The sequence below is a fragment of the Cucurbita pepo genome, chromosome 20, assembly GCF_057944985.1.
Source record: "Cucurbita pepo subsp. pepo isolate OVF chromosome 20, ASM5794498v1, whole genome shotgun sequence".
Taxonomy (NCBI): Eukaryota; Viridiplantae; Streptophyta; class Magnoliopsida; order Cucurbitales; family Cucurbitaceae; genus Cucurbita; species Cucurbita pepo.
Genome location: NC_141817.1, coordinates 3687053 through 3707216, shown reverse-complemented (window position 1 = coordinate 3707216; position 20164 = coordinate 3687053). Strand labels below are relative to the sequence as shown.

The 20164-nt window shown below is 35.7% G+C and overlaps 1 protein-coding gene across 1 annotated transcript; it reads left to right on the top strand.

The window, feature by feature from the left end:
- The first annotated feature begins 2812 nt into the window (after positions 1–2812).
- LOC111782992 (vesicle-associated membrane protein 722) lies at positions 2813–14573 on the top strand. The gene is made up of 5 exons (XM_023663855.2): positions 2813–3292; positions 5393–5534; positions 5611–5731; positions 13675–13737; positions 14156–14573. Exons 1-5 carry the CDS (start codon positions 3103–3105, stop codon positions 14306–14308), a joined length of 669 nt encoding a protein of 222 aa, XP_023519623.1. The 5' UTR covers positions 2813–3102; the 3' UTR covers positions 14309–14573.
- Positions 14574–20164: the final 5591 nt, after the last annotated feature.

Here is a 20164-nt window from a genome sequence, read left to right as displayed (position 1 = left end):
TGATCAAGGGACAAATATGATGATACTATGGTAAATCATAATGAAATGCTGAATATCCTTAATTATACACGATATTAGCCTATAATCAAGTGTCAAATATGATACATATAGTAAACGGTAATTCAAAGCTTTACTTTTACTGTGGTCAATTGAGGGCGGGATTGTAGCCCTTTACAAGAAGAATAGTCCAAATGAATTTGAAATAACTATAATGATAATAAACTAATTTTGACAATCTCTATGGCTTGGAAAAAGATTGATAATAGAAGATATAAGATAGCTGAAGTAAGAAATTTGCCTCTTTCATTGATATTTCCGAAACTAATTATGACTTATTTTTGCAAATCTATTTAATTGTCTTTGGTTGTATTCCACCCCTTCAAAAAAACACCATTAAAGAAGTACTACAATCCTTCTAATCGAGATAATTATAGTGAAGAGGGGAACGAAACATTTCTTACGAGAGTATAGAAACCTCAACCTAGTAGCTGACAGCGACACGTAACGAATTAAAGCAGATAACATCTGCTAGCAGTGGGCTTTGGTTGTTACAAATGGTATTAGAGTCAGACATCGGGCGGTGTGTTAGGAAGGACGCTGGGTCTCCAATGGGGGTGGATTGTGAGATCTCACATTGGTTGGAGAAGAGAACGAAACATTCCTTATGAGGGTGTGGAAACCTCTCTCTAGTATACGCATTTTAAAATCGTATGGTTGACAAAGATACGTAACGGGTCAAAGTGGATAATATCTGCTAACGGTGGGCTTAGACAGTTACATCTAGCCTCCTGCTTATTTACCTAATTGTCACTTTGTTGTTGTTCTGTCTTACTCATGTCTCACAACCACACTCCACAACGTCGTACTCATAATGTCATTCAGTGGCTTTGCCCTTTTTCGGTTTATCTCTCGCTTTACATCGATACTAACAATGACCACACACTAGTAAGAGAAAATCAACTAGACCATCATCTTCAATGTACGGGAATACTTTTCAAATATAGAAAAATCTAGCACGGAGGGTATGAGATACAAATGTAACTATTGTGATATATGCTCGTGATACATCTTTATGTGGAACTAATACCTTTCTTACAAAAATGTATTTGACCACAAATACTCATACTTTCTTACAAAAATGTCAATTACATGGTTCTCACGGCACGTTTCGTTGATTCTAAATAAAATCTATCAAAAAAGAATATTAAAATTTTGTCAAATACATAATCACAAAGGAAAGACAATTGGTAAAGTAATTGAAGATCATTTCATAGAAGTCTATTGTTTTAGACAGTGAATCATTGCAGACGAGATGTTGTGCATATACTATGAACTTGATTGTTAACGACGATTTGAAAGATCTGTATGATTTAATAGCTAGTACGTGAATTATTATAAGATGAGTTAGATCGTCTACTAACCGATTTGAAAAAGTTATTATAGCGTGTAAAATATGAAAATATTGAATTTAAAGTCCTTTGTGTTGTTTGGATGTATTTACGGGATAGAATTCAACGTATATAATTTTCGATGAAGATTTTCTAAATTACTTTAAATATAAAGTTCTATTACAAGTTGCTCGAGATGTCTTCAAAAAATGTGGATATAAATTATTTTTTTGCTCATTTCATAACAAAGAAGATGTCAGGTGGAATCAAATCAACACAGTCTAATTTTTTCAAGTTGATTCGGTTTAGGTTCATAATTTAGCAAGAGCTCACAATATAAGCTTATAACGGTGTCGTGCCTAAAATGTCTTATAATCATGTTCTGCCCCCTAAATCCAAACCAACTCACGAACGTCTCAAAAATCAACCATGAATTTATTTTATAATATATAGAGGATCTACATTGGTCGGTTTGGGTTGAACAACTCGGTTCAAAACCTAACTCAACCCTCTGTTTTCAGATTGGATTGAGTTGTTGATTATTCTTTTATTCTTTTTTAAAAAATCATACTTATCAACAAAATATATTGCGTTAATAATTTAAATCTCGTAAAAACTTAAAAATATCAAACATTCATGATTAACATGAGTTATAAACTTCAAATATTCTTAATTTTTATAATAATCTTGAAAATAAAATAGACCAGGATTGAGTTGTAACTCTATATTCAGATTAGTGAGTGACATGAAAATAAAAATGTTAATCCACGAGATTGTTTAAAATTTTAAAAAAATTAATGTTGCTCAAAAAATGCTAATCTGTTAGACGAACACCAACCCTATATTCAGATTATTGAGCGACAAAAAAAAAAAAAAAAAAATGATGTTAATCCACGAGATTTTTTAAAATTTTAAAATAATTAATGTTGCTAAAAAAATGCTATCTATTAGACGAACACGAACCCTATATTCAGATTAGTGAACGACAAAAAAAAAAAAAAAAAAAAAGAGTTAATCCACGAGATTTTTTAAAATTTTAAAAAGATTAATGTTGCTCAAAAAATGCTAATGCTATCTGTTAGACGAACACGAACCTATATTCAAATTATTGAGCAACAAAAAAAAAAATGTTAATCTACGCAAGATAAAAATGCTATCCGTTAGACGAACACGACTCTCCACAATGATATGATATTGTCCACTTTGAGCATAAGCTCTCGTGACTTTGCTTTTGGACTTCTTAAAAGGTCTAGTACTAATGGAGAGTGTATTCTTTTATTATAAACCCATGATTATTGTCCACTTGGACACTTTCAGAATGGATGGATATAAGTAATAAAAATTTAAAATGGAGTGGGTGGAGTTATTGTTCTTTGCATTTGGGTCGTCTGTCACTTTTCAAACCTTCACCAAAAATGGATCTTTCAACAGTTCAACTCTCTCTCTCTGCCTTTGAACCATAATCATTTTTCTTTTCTTCTTTTCTACTCTCTCTCTCTCTCTCTCTATCTTTCTCTCTCCTCTTGCCGGTTTCACCTTTGCTTTTGTTCTTCATAAGAACCTTTCCTCGCTTCCCCCCCTTCTTCTCTTCCCAAAATCGGATTCCAGAGAGAAGGGATTTGGTTTTCTTTTGATTTCCTGTTGAAACGGCGAGGATTTTCCTTTTCGATCCACTATTTTTTCGAAGCCCTAGATTTGTGCTTCGTTCTTACACATGGCGCAGAAGTCTCTGATCTACGCGTTTGTTGCTCGCGGTACCGTGATTCTCTCTGAGTATACCGAGTACAGTGGGAATTTTAATTCCATTGCTTTTCAGTGCCTCCAGAAATTGCCTACTGCCAATAACAAATTCACCTACAATTGCGATGGCCACACCTTCAATTATCTCGTCGATAACGGTTACAGTAAGTCTTTCTCGTTTCCTCTTTTTCTTCGTTGTTGAATTTTGAGATTTTTTTTTTTATTTTTTTATTTTTTTATTTTTTTATTTTTTTATTTTTTTATTCTTCTTCTGCTGTCTTCATTGCAATTGTTTATCATCGTGTTTTGATTCTGGCTGTGATTTGTTAAGAGATGATGCTTGTAGGGATGTTTTTGCTTCTTTAGCTGATTTTTGTTTTCAAAGAATCCCGATCCGTCATTAATACCGTTTCAAACTTTTGTTTGGATGTTGAGAAATTTGAGAATATTGATCAAGCATCCATTTCTTCTTACATTGCTTATTCTGTCTCCTGTTTTTAATTTATTACCACTGGAAGTGAATATGATAATTCTTCGATGTCTTGAAGAATTACGGAAAAGGCATAGATATGCTCAAGATTCATTTATGGCATTTACGATTAAATATTTCTTCACCGGCCGAATTGTGGACCTCGCTTTCCGTTGCTCCCAATCAGGTTACTATATAAAATAGACGATCTTAAAGATGGAGCATGATTTAGCTAGAAGATAAAAGTATTTTTGAGAATTATTATTATGATTATTCTTATTTTGTCAATAGAGTTCAACTCCACGAATTATTGTTGTTTCTATCTTGAGCCGTCAAGGGGTTAAAATGCTTACTTTCTAGGGAGCTAGATTATTTGTTATGATCTAGCGATTCCTTAGGCTTAGTTCAAAGAAGGTAATCCTCAAATATAGCCTAGTTTATCCAGTTATTTTGCTCATTTATAATTTTTATTAAATTTCTCATTCAAAATTTATCTTAGATCTTTGTCTACATAATTTGTCCCTAATATTTGTGATACTATTAATTTCGTTAATATTATTCTAAAAGTGTCGATTTCACTCTTCATCTGGTCAGTTTTCTCAATCAAGTATTTCATGCCATTGACCCTAAAATTCATTGACAAAGCAATGACATGACATAAAACCGAACTTATTAATAGGGAACCCCATAGTCCAATTTAATCATATGGAGATGTCCACACATAATTCTGAGGAGCACTTGCTTCTTCTAGGTTGCATCCAGTTGTTGAAGTAGAAAATGGAATCAATAGAGATGTCACTATACTCAATAATTGATTCATACGTTTTAAAATACAAAATTTAAATTTCTACATAAGCTCTCATAATTTTTTTCCTGCATAATCATATTTTAATGTCTATTTGCAGTAATTAATTTATTTTAAAAACTTAATGAAAGGGTAAAATTGACACTTCAAATGATTGGGTTAGATTGAAAAATGACTTGTAGATTTATCTCAATGAAAGCTCGGTTCTATAAAAAAAAAAAAAAATAAATAAAAAGACATGTACATTATATTATAGGCAGACCAAATATTTAGTCGAAGAAATAAACAAGTGACAGAATTAAGGAAGAGGCTTTTTGAAACCCTCCAATAGCACAAACAATCCGTGATGTTCTTCTAACATGGTTCAAAAACTAAACGTAGCACGATACTGCTTGAATGAGGCATACCCATCTTGTCGTGTGATGGAACAAAAACAAGATACCTATGAAGAAAACCTATAGACAAGTCACTTGGCCCCACTTAGAAACGATCTGACTTAGATAGTATGATCATGACTTGGGATGTATCAGCTTCGAGTCAAGATGATTCAAATTGTGTCTTGTTTCTACTTAGATGGTTGCGCCCACAATATATTGCTATTTCTGGGGTGTTTGTGAATGCTGCAGATCTTTCATGTGCCTTTCCCATGACGTATACTTTGAGATTTTTTTCCGTTCTGGTCAACTGTTTCTTATCTTTAAATTTTTAGTTTACCTTATTTGTTTGACTCTGAAAATGTTCTTATTGCTAAATGCTAAAACTTGCCGATAATGTTCCTTTTCTTATCATTGATGAAGTAGTAAACATTTTTGTATTTCCTTCTTTTTCTTCTGAGAGTTTTCTTTGAGTTCTTGAAAACTCAGGTTTTCCACCCTTTTTTCATTTTTTTCCAGATGAAATATTTGGCTGTGTGTGCCTACCATTGCATTAACTAGTGAACTTTAACCAAAATAACAGCCTTGCATTTTCTTCTGTCTTTGAAAATTGCAGCATACTGTGTAGTCGCAACTGAATCAGCTGGGAGACAAGTGCCTATTGCTTTTTTAGAGCGTGTTAAGGATGATTTTGTGTCAAAATATGGTGGGGGAAAGGCTGCCACAGCTCCTGCCAATAGTCTTAACAAGGAATTTGGGTATTTGATTAAATTACTTGCTGAGGATGGTGTACAGGGTATTCATTATTGATTAAATATAATTTTTTATATGTAGGTCAAAATTGAAGGAACATATGCAGTACTGTGTTGATCATCCTGAAGAAATTAGCAAGCTTGCAAAGGTGAAAGCTCAGGTTTCAGAAGTAAAAGGTGTTATGATGGAAAATATTGAAAAGGTAAGCATTCATTTTTATCTTGCGCACTATCTTGGAACCTTTCTCTAGATGTGTCTATTGGATCCAAAACTTTTGATCCATTTTTTGAACATTTTTTAAATTTCTAGCCTTGAGGCTTCTTTCTCTAGCCACCTCTTCCATATATTCCCTCTTTAAACAAAATAGATCTCTCTCTCTTTTTTTTCCCCTTATTGTTAAAACATTTCACACATTCTAACACATTTTGAACACTGTTTTCTGCTTGAAATTTATTTTTGAATTACCTTTAGCTTCCCTAGGGCAGATGTCTTGGTGGTGTCGAAGAAAATGTGAATCTACTGTTACTAACATAACACATCACACTAACACAACACACTAGAGTCCAAATGAAGGCATTTCTTGTTCGGCTCATATTGCTAAGTAGGGTTCAATGTTGATACGATGATGCCTTTTAAGTTATACTATTAGCTATTTCCAAACTTTAATTTTGGTAAGATGTGGGTGTAGTCAGTAAAGAACGTCTATTGTAATGTGTTGCAGTTATCTACAATATCCAGACACAAGATTAAAATTTCCCAGAAAATTTATTTTGTTTGTTTGAAACTACTTTTTGATGGTTTGTTCATGATGATTGCAATATGGGATGAGAATGCGTGGTCCTAATTGTTGATCTATGCATATTTTTAACAAGAACTGAATCTCATTAGAGAAAGTATGTACGAAGTGGTTACTATAAGTTGAAGGCTCCTTTTGAAGTGTGCTGTGGTTGTTTCCCCTGCCTTGGTGAGGCTCTTCTTTCTATGGGTCTGTACTTATGTCAAAGCAAGGTTTAGGTTCTTTTGATCTTGTCATGGTAGGGAAACCGGTAATTTCACTTGTCTTGGGAATCTTAAATTTCCTGCCAAAGAAAACTCCTTAGGAACAACAAGAAGTCTGAATTTAATAATTGAACATAGATTAGCAGGGTGATTCCCCTGAATTTTTTACTTTCCAGATTATGGTCTTGCCACTGATTGGGATAAAGAAACCCATTCTGTCGTCTTCTTGTCATTCAAAGAACTTTGTATAATAAGATTCGTCCCAAAAGAAAAACTCCCTATCCTACTCTGGATTCTGATTGCTGTCTACTAGGTATTATATCTTGGAAATGTAGTCTGCACACATATATTTAGCCAACCATCTTTTTATTGGTTAATGTCCCAACTATAGGAATACTGGTATGATCGCACCCCAACTAGGAAGTGTAGGCTGATTTTTTTATTTTTATTTATTTATTTTTATTTTTGAAAAAAACTTGAAAAAATATAAATGTAGGCTGAAACATCATCTGTTGAGCATTGTTGGAGTCCCGCATTAATTAATTAAGGGGAAGATCACGAGTATATAAGTAAGAGACGCTATCTCCATTGGAATGAGACCTTTTTGGGGAAACAAAAAGCAAAACCACGAGAGCTTATGCTCAAAGTAGACAATATCATAACATTGTGGAGGTTCGTTGTCCCTATCAAGTGGTATTAGAGTCATGCTTTTGTCTTAATTTAGCCATGTCAATAAAGTTCTCAAGTGTTAAACAAAGGAGTTGTGAGCCTTGAAGGTGTAGTCATAATGAAGATCCGTGGTAGAGTTTTATTGGACTAGCAATGTGCTCCAAAGAAGAGGTGTTGTCTAGAATAGTGCTAGATGGATAGATATGACTGTTTAAGGGGAGACTCAATGGTGTACTTTGTTTGAGGAGAGCATTGTTGGAGTCCCACGATGGCTAATTAAGGGGAATGACTAATTAAGGGGAAGATCATGGATATATAAGTAAGAGACACTATCTCAATTGGAATGAGGCATTTTGGGAAAACCAAAAGCAAAATCATGAGAGCTTATGTTTAAAGTGGACAATATCATACCATTGTGGAGGTCTGAAGTTCTATTTACCATAGTACCCAAATGTAATGGAGATCCAGAAATACTCTCTAGTGTGAGTAATGTTATTCTGTTTCCTTCGCAGCAAAATTGAAATGAAAGCTACGATATGTTGATTGAAAGGAATGGCCTTGTTCTTGAAGGGATGACCCGTAAACACCTGGAGGAGATTCTCTTATATTACTTGACAGGAAAAAAGAGCTTTGTTATCTGGTTACATAGCAGTAAGAAGGGTTCTTCAAATAGTAATTTTGTTTTTCAAATTGCAATTTTTCTTTCATATGATACATTGAGCTGAGAATAAATCATGGATGAGTCTGGAGTTTTCACAAGAGTTCATAGCACTCTTAAGAAAGACCAGGAAAAGATTATTCTTCTTTGGACAATTAGCTCCCAAGATCTGCAAATCTTAGAATTTTGATGTTACATTTATCCTCAGCTCAATGTATCATATGAAAAGATTATCCTCAGGACAATCAGCTCAATCTTAGAATTAGCTCCCAAGTTTTCTAAAATTCTGGTTGCCACCAAAATTTCCATATATTTTGATTTGGTTATTAAAAATGGTCAATCATAGTCTAATTGAGCCCCCACTAGAGTTTCATGAGCTAATTCAAACTTTCATCAATGTCAGCAATTTTCATAAATATTTTCCAAATTTTCATGGACATCGATATTTCTATCAATATTTTGAACCATGGTTTCAACACCCAACTTTAACCTGTAAACAAGAGCAATATTTTTTTGGAACGTTTCCATGGTTTGTCAAAAAGCATGATAACCCTGAAGGCCACGACTATATGAAATGCTGGAATGGCACCTATTTGTAGTCCTTCCATATTACTACTTTCGTACATGATTTTTTGCCATAAAAATTTCCTTCAGTGGGAGACCTCCACCAAAATTTTGCAAGATCAAGTCATTCCTCTTCTATGCGTTCCCTTTTCCAGGTTGCCTGCTTTCATTGGTATTAAAACCACATTTCAAATAGATGCAAGCTACTTCCTTGTATTCCTTGTCATGATAAAATTGTAATAACTTCTTTCACCACTTTCACCACTTGAGCAGCAGGCAGTTTGACAATGCAAAGATGATATATTGAGGTATTGAATATGGCAGCCTTAATTGAGGTCGACCTGCCACTTCTAGAAAAGGGCACTGTTTCGTACTTTTGGAGCCTAAACTTCAACTTATTACGAGGAAGCAAATCTACTGACTTATGTAGTTAGGAGATTTGGTTTGGAAAGATTGTCTTTGTGCCCCATGGTCAATTGTGTTTTCCTATTGCAAGTTCTTTCTTTTGTTGAGTAGGGCTTGGGTCAAAATACTTCTCTTGGGTTCATGTGTGCATTTCATACACCTCTTTTGTTTATTAATAGCAAGTCTAGAGGTTGTATTGAAGATTTTGGAAGTCTCCTAGGCAAGCAATTCTCTTAACCGCTTCCTTGTGATTTCAGCTGATGTATTAAGCAGAGATCTTTTGGATAATGGTGTGTGGTTTGGTACTTTTGAAGGTTTGATGGTTGGCAGGGATAAGGTGTGCATTAATCACTTGTAATTTGCTAATGCAACGTTCTATACTCTGGTAAAGACCCACATGCTCAACAATCTTTCTTAGCCATTTCTCTTTTTGAAATATTTCAGCCTTACTTGAACTTGTCTAGATCTGTCATAGCTAGTGTAAATAACAACGACTCCTATGTGAAGGAACATGCTTAGAGATCATGGGCTGTCTCATAGTTTTTGGCCTTTGATGTATCTTGAATTAGCTTCTGGAGGGAATCCCTTTTCTTCAAAGTTTTGGAATTTAGTGGAAGAAAGAATCCTTATCAAACTTTATATTGGAGATATGTAGTGCCTTCCAATGGAGGGAATCTCATGCATGCTAAAGCAATTTTGTTCTCGTATACCTGCTCACTCTCTTTTTTTAAAATTTCTTCTAGGGTCTAAGGTAGTAGTTTTCTATGAGAAGAAGATTAGGAATTTCTTTCTCGGGGAGGGTATAGATACTCAGGAAATCTTGTCAATTGGAAGGTTTACTAGAAGCCTCAGAGAAAGAGAAACTTTGTGCTTATGGCTAAATGGGGTTGGTTTTATTAAAACGAACTGGAAGCTCTTTGCAATAAGATAATCAACAAGTATTTTTCAATCCCCATGAGCTGGCTGAAAAAATGCTTCTAGTGTCAAAAATCCTTTGAGCTTCATTTTCAGATGTTGCACATTACTCACTGCTGATACGAGCCAAAGTTTGAAAGGAGAGGCCATATTCTCATCGCTACCTTTGATGGGAGACCTTTATTGAGCAATTCCCTAGACTATATCATTTAAACTCATTGAGTACGGTGATTGATTGTTGTTTTGAGGACTCTAGGAATGAGCCTTATCTTAAGAGGCACCTAATGACAGAATGTATCAAATGGGCTGAAATTGTTCAATTGTCTTCATGGTTTATGCTTGGCCAATCTCCGAGTTAACAAAACTAGGAAATTTGATGGTTGCGGAAGCTATTCTGGCAAGTCATGTTTTAATGCTCTTTTGGAAACTGTCCATATCTTGGACGGGAGAAAGCTCAAGTCCTCTAAATTATTTTCCCAAGATAACTTAACTCTTGTAACAAGCAGTAAACTAAAGGCAATTATCGTCCTTTCATTTTGCTCTCAAATGGTGTATCGTGGTACGTATGCTATGAAGATCAGGATCAACTCTTTCTCCACTGTTATTTTGCTGGCGGTAATTGGAGCAAGGTGTTTCCAGTATTTGACATTTTGCAGTGCTTCTCATTTATTTTCAATACTTTAGGGATTAATTAAAAATAAAATTTAATTTGGGATTAGATGTGTCACTTTGGATTATCACGAGTTTACTTAGCAACCAAATTAGTAGTGTCTGGCGATTGTCATGTGACAATAGTCAAGGTGTCCACAAGCTTGGTACAACAATTTAGCGTTTCATTCAACCAGTTATCAATCTTATTGGGGAGATAGTATTCCGCTGGCTTTTGTATCTTAGACTTTATTTGAATGGAAGTGCTGGTTCCCAGTAAAAGCAAAGAATGTATGGGTAATGTCATAATGATTATGACATACAACCTTGAAATGCCCCTCTTGAGGCATAATCTGATTTCCTTCTGTTTGCTATTCTAGCCATTTTTCAAGATGTTCTCTTCACCCTTTTTTAAGAGGTAAAAGGACTCGGGCTCTGGAGTCTTTTTATTCCTTCATTTATTGCGTCATGGGTCGATCATTGCCCTTCCCCTTAAAAAATCTAGAAAATAGCCGTACTTAGATGTAACGACCCTAAATTTTTCTATTTAATCTAAGGTCGTTACTAAACATTTAATCTTGAACATATAATGCGGAACTAACTTTAATGAACCTTTATCATAAATTCAACATTAATTTCATACCTCGTTAATTATCTTGGGAATAAACAAATACAAAGGAAAGAAGAAAAAACATTACTGAATTAAGTGCCCTTTACTAATCTATGAGCTATTAAATGTAAATATGACTCAACCTATAGTAACCTATATTTTATTAAATGTAACTACAACTCAACCTATACTGACTTATACTATTAAATTTGAAATGTGAACCTATCCTATGCATGTGCCACGGTTTCTGGGTTGCGATGTCTCCGTCAGCCTTACACGGGCGCCTTGCCTTTATTTGAAAAATGTAGTAGCATGATGCTTGAGTATTTAAAAATACTCAATAAGTGACCCCCTATCGGGGTATGATGCAAGAACATGCGAAAGCAATGACGAGACCTATCATAACAATCTATTTTTCTACGGTACTATCCTGATGGGCAGCTTGGATGTGTATTTTTAAAATACCCCGATAAAATACACAAGCTTGGTACAACAATTTAGCGTCACTTACGGAGTATCTATAAAATACTCAAGTCTTGTGCTACTACATTTGTTAGATAAAGGCAAGGTGCTTCGGTAAGGCTGATGGAGGCATTGCAACCTCGAGACCATGGCACAGACATAGGATAGGTTCGCATTTCAAATTTAATAGTATAGGTTAGTATAAGTTGAATTGTATTTGCATTTAATAATAGTATAAGTTAGTATAGGTTGAGTTGTATTTGCATTTAATAAAATAAAGGTTAGCATAGGTTAAGTCGTATTTATATTTAATAGGCCATAGGTTAATATAGGGCATTTAGTTCAGTATTGTTTTTTCTCCTTTTCTTTGTGTATTCCCAAGAAATAAATGAGATATGAAATTAATGTTGAATTTATGATAAGGGTTCATTAAAGTTAGTTCCGCATTAAATGTTTAGTAACGACCTTAAGTTAAATAAGGAAATTTAGGGTCGTTACAATCAGTATCATTGTGAGATCCCACATCGGTTGGAGAGGAGAACGAAACACCTTTTATAAGGCTGTGGAAACCTCTCCCTAGCAGACAAGCTCGAAAGAGAAAACTCAAAAAGGACAATATCTGTTAGCGGTGGCCTTGACCATTACAAATGGTATCAGAGCCAGACACCGGGCGATGTGCCAGCAAGGAGGCTGAGCCCCGAAATGGGGTGGGCATGAGGCAGTGTGCCAGCAAGAATGCTGGACCCCGAAGGGTGGTGGATTTGGGGGCCCACATCAATTGGAGAAGGGAACGAGTGCCAGCAAGAACGCTGGGCCTGAAGGGGGGTGGACCGTGGGATCCTACATAGGTTGGGGAGGAGAATGAAACACACCCTTTATAAGGTTGTGGAAACCTCTTCTTAGCAGATGTGTTTTAAAAACCTTGAGGGGAAGCTCGAAAGGGAAAACCCAAAGAAGACAATATCTGCTAGCGGTGGGTTTGGGCCATTACATTAAATCTATAAGGTCACGATTATAACATGACTACTTGGTGACGGGAGGATTAACTTTCTTGATGTTATTGAAAAAGGTTTGAAATGTGGTACGTGGTGTTGCATAAAAATAGAAATTGAAAATAGATGTTACTTGTTGGTTTACTCTCTCAACCTTCAATATTTGGCTCGACCCTTTCCAAATCCTTGGTGTGAGCATCTTTCAGGATTATTTTTGTGTCTTTTTCCCCTTTTTCCCCGCTCGTGTTGCTGATGCTTGACTTCTTGCCTTTGTTGGTAAAGGTAGGTTGTTTCTGGCTAGGTGGGAGGGGATATTACCCCACTTTGTGTTACTTGGTGCTTGAGTGTGTTAGGAATCACGACTCTCCACAATGGTATGATATTGGCCACTTTGAGCATAAGCTCTCATGACTTTGCTTTGGGCTTCCTCAAAAGACCTCATACCAATGGAGACGTATTCCTTTACTTATAAACCCATGATCATTCCCGAAATTAGCCAATGAAACTCACTCCCAATAATCCTCAACAGAGATGGACAAGAACATTCTTTAAAAGAAAGATTGAGATGGGGAAGACAGTTTAGGAGTTTGTGGCATTTTTACACCTCCATCAGGCCTTTATTGTTGGAGGATTTAGTAATAATTGTTCTCTATGTTTATTTGATTGGTACCTATTGGGGCCTGTGCGTAGATCTAATTGGAGTTTTGTCTTTTAAAGAGATTATTTTCAGACAGATTTCCTTTTATATTCTCACCTTCTGGCTCGCAGCTTCTGGCTGCACATTCTTCTCTAATAGTTTGTGGACCAAATGAGAAAATTAGATGTCATTGTGATATGAAGTGAAAATGTGTGCCCCTTCTTCCTACTTAAACTGCGGTCTATGGGCTTAGAATTTGCAAGCTATTATTTGTCTGATCCTAATTGAGGGCCTCACTCAGCCCTTTTCTTTTCTTTGAATTTAATGTTTCTTTTGCGGCTTCTGCCAAATCTCTGTTCAACTTCTGATCTTTATGGTATTTTCCCCTTTAATGTTCTCTCTTTCTCTGTTTTCATTTTTATGTTTCCAGTGAATGGCCCAAAACGATAGCTAATTCACAGTGTGAAGACTTTTCTATCCATTGGTCTAAAACTTGTCTATCTGTTTATTGTAGCGGTCATATCCATTAAAAGAGGGGAGAAGATAGCTATTCCCTTGTTCTTATTCATTCTCCTTATTCATGCAGGTTCTTGATAGAGGGGAGAAGATAGAACTTCTAGTGGATAAAACAGAAAACCTTCATAACCAGGTTTGTGTCATCTCTTTTCCATTGCCCTGGTAAATGCGTGGATATGTGCATGGATTAAACAATATTTTGGAATTCAAATTATAACATGAGCATTGTTCTCGACTGGAAATAACAACACAACACTTGTTGGTTGAACCATGTCCACAACTGTTGAAACTCGAATAATTTTTGGTAATATAGCTGCAAATATAGTGTCACACATTCAATTCAAAGTTTGACAGAACTCATTGACGAGTTAGTTAATAAGTTAATTAATTGCGAATATGGTTCCAAGTAAGGAATGAATCCCCAAAGTTCTCATCAGAAACCAATCCCCCATTAGAAGCCCTCGAGGTACCTTCTGTATGACTACAAAGAACCAATGACAATATATGCATTCTTTTCTATCTTCAATTGGGGATTTTTGTTTGTTGTACAGGCGCAAGACTTCAAGAGCAGTGGAACAAAAATTCGAAGGAAAATGTGGCTACAAAATATGAAGATCAAGTTGATCGTTTTGGGGATTTTGATAGCGTTGATCCTCATCATAGTCCTTTCAGTGTGCCGTGGATTCAACTGTGGTAAAAAATGAACACTTTCTCAAGGACAAACCTCACACTAAAATCTTTTGGCATCATGATGTTTTGAGAGAGAAGTAATATACATGATTTGGCTTTGGCTGTGGCTATGTATGTAGTAAAACGTAACACCACGAAGTGCAGAATATCTCTTTTCTTGAAAGCAAAATTTACGTGTGAATGATATTCGTTACCTTTTCTTTTTCGTTGAACACAACATAACATGTGGGTTGGATTTCAGAATTGGAGATCAAAATTTGCTTTTCTGGTTTTATGTTATATTCTTCCTTCCTTCTTGGGGTGTTTTGGGGTTCATGGGGAATGTGGAAGGTGTTGCATGTATGTTCTAAAGGGTCTTTGTTATCCCTCAAATTGTTTGTTGCCCGGTTGAGTATAATTGTCCAAATGTAGTTGAGCTTCGCCAATCGGTGATGTCCAGATCCAGATTCAAACATGGACCGGAGAATAGATAATCATTTAGTTACCCCTTTGTACAATACATATAGGAGCATTTTGTTTCCTTTAGGTGTTGACTACTAAGCTCTTCCTTTTCGTGCGGTTCGACTTATCCTTTCTCAATCAGTCTCATATGAAGAATTCCGTTTTAATACCTACCATCAAAACCTCTTATTGGTTTTGGCATGTCTTTGATAGAGGTTAGATTTTCATTGTTGAACGTTAACTCCTGCTTGGAATCCCTTGATTTGTAAGGATTTCAAATCATCCTTCTATACCAATTGATTCACAAGGATGTCAAATCATCCTCCTACGTGGTTGGATACATAAGGGAGTAGGCTAATATTCGGATGAAAATTGAGACTTATAAGACTTATAATGGGTATGACGTTTTTCGAATCTCTTCATTCCAGGTCATCACCATATCATTTCAAATACTAATCTTCCGCCAACGTTATAACAAATTCATACCTTGATATCCGTTCCACAAGAGTAATATCCAAGTTTAGAAAGAATACACGAATACTTCGAGACACACGACAAAAGTTGTTTGAGACCCGACAAAAGCTGTTTGGTCATAATTTGAGCAATCTTCCATACCTAATAAATACATTGACCAATTCACTTTAAATGAACTCAACAAACTCCAATATTAATGAATGAAAGTTGGAAAGGCAATGTGAAGAACTTAGCCCACACGGTTTTGAATTCAAAAGCCTTTCTTTTCAATTCCCATTACTTCCAAACTGTCTCACAAAATTAAAATTAGAAGTCTTTCATATGAAGCGAGTAAAGTCAAGAAAGTGAGTTCACTACCACTTGACCTCTACATTTATTAATCATATTTATAATTTACTTCTAATTATTCACTCTAATTTTTTAATGTCATAAGATCATATGGTTTTGGTTAAAGATTCAATCAAATTTGTCCACTTTTAGGTATGCATTTATTGTTTATAAAGTCTCCTCATAGTGCTGTCTCTTTCACTTAAACGTGCATGTTCAATTACTTCCCTACCAATAATGTACCCAAAAGAAAAGGGAATATGTCCCATTTCCTCACCCTTTCCTCGACTTCAACGACATATAAGGATTGATGATTGGAACGTCCCACCTCTCCATCGAAACTCAAAAATATATATCTAAGTCGATTGAGTCATGTTCAAATTGTCAATTAATATATAAACGTTTCAACAAAATCACTGGGGTTTCTTCGATTTCATCTGGGTCCTGTAAAAAAACGGACTATGTTGGATCCCCACGACCAAAACTGCTACGATCCGTGTAAGAATACTACTCGACTTTCTTCCTCATTCTTCGCTTAAAACTCATCTTTTAAGCAAACAAACCATGGGTTCCTCAAATCCTATCCTTAAAGGTAGAAAAAGGTTCATTTTTTAAAAATAGGTATTGATATCATGGGTACCCACTAACCCAATATTTGGAGTAGAATACAATCTCCTTCTCTCTTTATGTGTGTCTATCTGTCATAGAAAGCTATGCATCAATGTCATCCATATTGGGTGGGGAAATAATGTTGGTTTCTTTCAGAATTTAATTACAAATTGCTATGAGTGAGACATAATTATTGAACCCTATGAATGAGTTAGGTATGCACTAAACTTAGCTTTGAGGTTGCCATCAACTTCCAATATCCCACCCATTCAATGCTTTAACCTTTTGTGTTTAAAAAGAAAAAAAACTTCACTTTATAAAAGAAAAAAAAAGGGTAGACAGCTAGGCACTAACCTTAGCTTAAGCTTGAGGTTTTTCGTCTTAACCATGACACTTAACCATGGTTAAGAAATAACTATGAGGTCTCATATCGGTTGGGGAGGAGAACGAAGTATTCTTTACAAGGGTGTGGAAACCTTTCACTAATAGACGCGTTTTAAAAACTTTAAGAGAAAACTCAAAGAGGATAAAATCAGCTAACAGTGAGCTTAGACAATTACAATAGAGATCTGAAAATTTCATTGAATAGTAGATCCCATGACACTTAACCATGGTTAAGAAATAGCTGTGAGATCCCACATCAGTTGGGGAGGAGAATGAAGTTATTTATAAGGGTATGGAGATCCCATGACACTTAACCATGGTTAAGAAATAACTGTGAGATCCCCCGTCAGTTGGGGAGGAGAACAAAACATTCTTTAGAAGGGTGTGGAGATCCCATGACACTTAACCATGGTTAAGAAATAACGGTGAGATCCCACATCGGTTGGGGAGGAAAACGACTCATTCTTTACAAGGGTGTAAAACTTTTCTCTAGCAAACACGTTTTATAAACTTTAAAGGGAAACACAGGGAGGACAATATCTGCAAGCAATGAGCTTAGACAATTACCATAGAGATCTGACAATTTCAACATTCATTGAATAGATTAACGGTAATCAACGATACCCATATCACCAAATTCATAGTTTCTTAAAGTAAACAATACAAAACCTAGAAAGGCGGGACGGGACCGTAGAGGTCGAGAAAATGTGTCATAAGAAGCAACATGGGACACTTTCAAAGGTGATGGGGAATAATAAATTTTTGTCCCAAAGGCAGGTGCAAGGTGCAAGGTTGTGTAGGGGTCCAAACCCTTGTTTTGTTTAGGGGCTTTATTTGTAGGGGTTTTAAATCAAACCCATACCTTTATTATAAGGTAGATTTTGTCCACTCCATGCTCCCACCAAACCCCCACATGGGAATATCTCTGCCAAAGTGGGGAAACCAGCTTTCCAATATAAGGACCAGTCAGTAGTCCCTTCAAGGATTTAAGGGCAGTGCTGTGGGGCACTCCCACAGTAAACAAAGTGGCCTTCCCACTCCTTTGATTAATCATTCACGAACCCCACATTGACTTGTCCTCCCACCATGTCCATGTCCATGTCTATGTCTGATAGCCATAAAAATAAGAACTTGGCATATTGTTATTGCATGTGGGATGAACTAATACCTTTGTCCTTTTGCCTCTCTTTAGTTCTTTTCATCCTCAAAATTAGATGGGTGTGATGTCAAATTCACATAACAGATAAGAGATCAGGTGTGTTATGTATACGATTCTCGTGGAATCGCGAGCTTATGCTTCATCTTTTCAGAAAGTGAGGTAGGAAACCCTAGTTTTTATCGACTTTTTTTAAAATTTGTACGTAATGATTATGATATGAATTACTGTTTGAAATGTTGATGACTCGATCCTTGACTATCGATAGTTGAACCGAGAAGAATGTTGGAGAAGAAAATAAGATAAATATGACACGGTTTGAGAAAAAAAGGATTGAGAGAGAAGAATTTACTATAACATTAGTGTGATAATTACAGTTATTTCTAAGAACTCGAAAGTTAAACGTGGTTGATTTGACGCAATGTGACCACGTTGCAAGAGAATATTTATAACAACTCAAGCCTACCGCTAGCAGATATTCGCTTTGGCTCGTTACGTATCACTGTTAGTCTCACAATTTTAAAATGCGTCTACTAGAGAGAGTTTTTTATACCCTTATAAGGAATGATTCGTTCTCCTCTCCAACTGATGTAGGATCTCACAATCCCCCTCTCTTAGGGGTCAGTGTCCTCGCTGGCACACCGCTCGGTGTCTAGCTCTAATACCATTTGTAACAACCTGAGGCTACTGTTAGTAGATATTGTCGACTTTGACCCATTACCTATCACCGTCAGCTGCACAGTTTTAAAACACGTCTACTAAGTAGAGGTTTTTACATCCTTATAAGGAATGATTCGTTCTCCTCTCCAACCAATGTAGGATCTCACAATCTCCCCCTCTTAGGGGCCAGCGTTCTCGCTGGCACACCGCCTGGTGTCTGGCTCTAATAACATTTGTAATAGCGTGAGGCCACTGCTAGTAGATATTATCCACTTTGACCAATTACATATTACCATCAGCCTCACAGTTTTAAAACGCGTCTACTAGGCGGAGGTTTTTACACTCTTATAAGAAATGTTTCGTTCCTCTCTTCAACCGATGTAGGATCTCACAATCCCCCCTCTTAAGGGCCAACGTCCTCGCTGGCACACCACATGGTGTCTGGCTCTACTACCATTCGTAACAGTCTGAGCTCATTGCTAGTAGATATTGTCCAATTTGACCCATTACATATCACCATCAGCCTCACAATTTTAAAACGCGTCTACTAGGTAGAAGTTTTTACATTCTTATAAGGAATGTTTCGTTCCTCTTTTCAACAGATATACAATCTCACAATACCAGAGTCATCAGGAATCGAGTCCAAATTTTAAATTATAGTTCGAACCCTGAACACGGGTCGTTGTTAGGGTCCCATATCCACAAACCTAACCTATCTCAAACCTTTCCCTTGCATTTAATGCCAAAATCTCTCACTCAAAGTGTATCTCTTTCAGTTTCTATCTCAAAATTCAATTCATTTAATGGATTTTCCCAACCCCCAATCACATTCAAGTTTTGATTTTGGGTTATAAAGTCTCTTCTCGATCCTTATCAACTTTTCTATCAATTTTGTCTTTAACTTAAAGAGAGATATGATGATTAAAAACAAAGCCATTTGATTGGACCAAATTTAAAGTTAGCAGATATTAAGGCTTTAAAAACATTATAAAATGACAAATAATTACTATCCATTTTTTGTTTCTTACTGTTTGAAATTAATCAAAACAATTCACCATAATTAATTACTTAATTACTTAATTACTTAATTACTTAATTAATAAAGTGGAATATATGTATTTTATAAGTAGGAAAAAAAAAATAGTTATGAAGAAATACAATATTTTAAATATATATTTCAAACAAAACCATTAAACTTTTATTTAAAATTTATGAAAATGTAAGACGAGAAATGAAATGATTACTAAATATATTTTTGTATCTATTTTAATTCAAATATGAAATATTCTATTACCATGAAAACAATAATATTATCTCGTTCTGAGCTGAGATCAAACTCTTCTTTTGAGTATGATCGAACTCTGCTATGTTAGAATTTAGTGAATTGGTTATACTACTTCTCACCCTTATGTGACCCTTGCTTCTCTTATGATGAACCGAGTGTTCGATCATGGGTCTTCAATACTTCTATTTTGAGTCTTTTCTTGTACTTGTAGAAGGTTCATTCATCCACGCCCCCAGCATCAGCCTCACTGTTTTAAAACACTTCTCCAACCAATGTGGCCTTGACATCAACTTCACTATTTTAATACACCTCTCCAATCAATGTGGGATCTCACAATCCACCCCTGATGTCAATAGTTTCCACACTCTTATAACGAATCACACTTGATGTTAATTTTAAAGCACGTTTGTTAGAGATAGGTTTATGCACTCTTATAAGGAATGTTCGTTCCACTTTCTAACCAACGTGGGATCTCACAATCCACCCCCTTGAGGGCTAGCGTCCTCACTGACATACCACTCGGTGTTTGGCTCT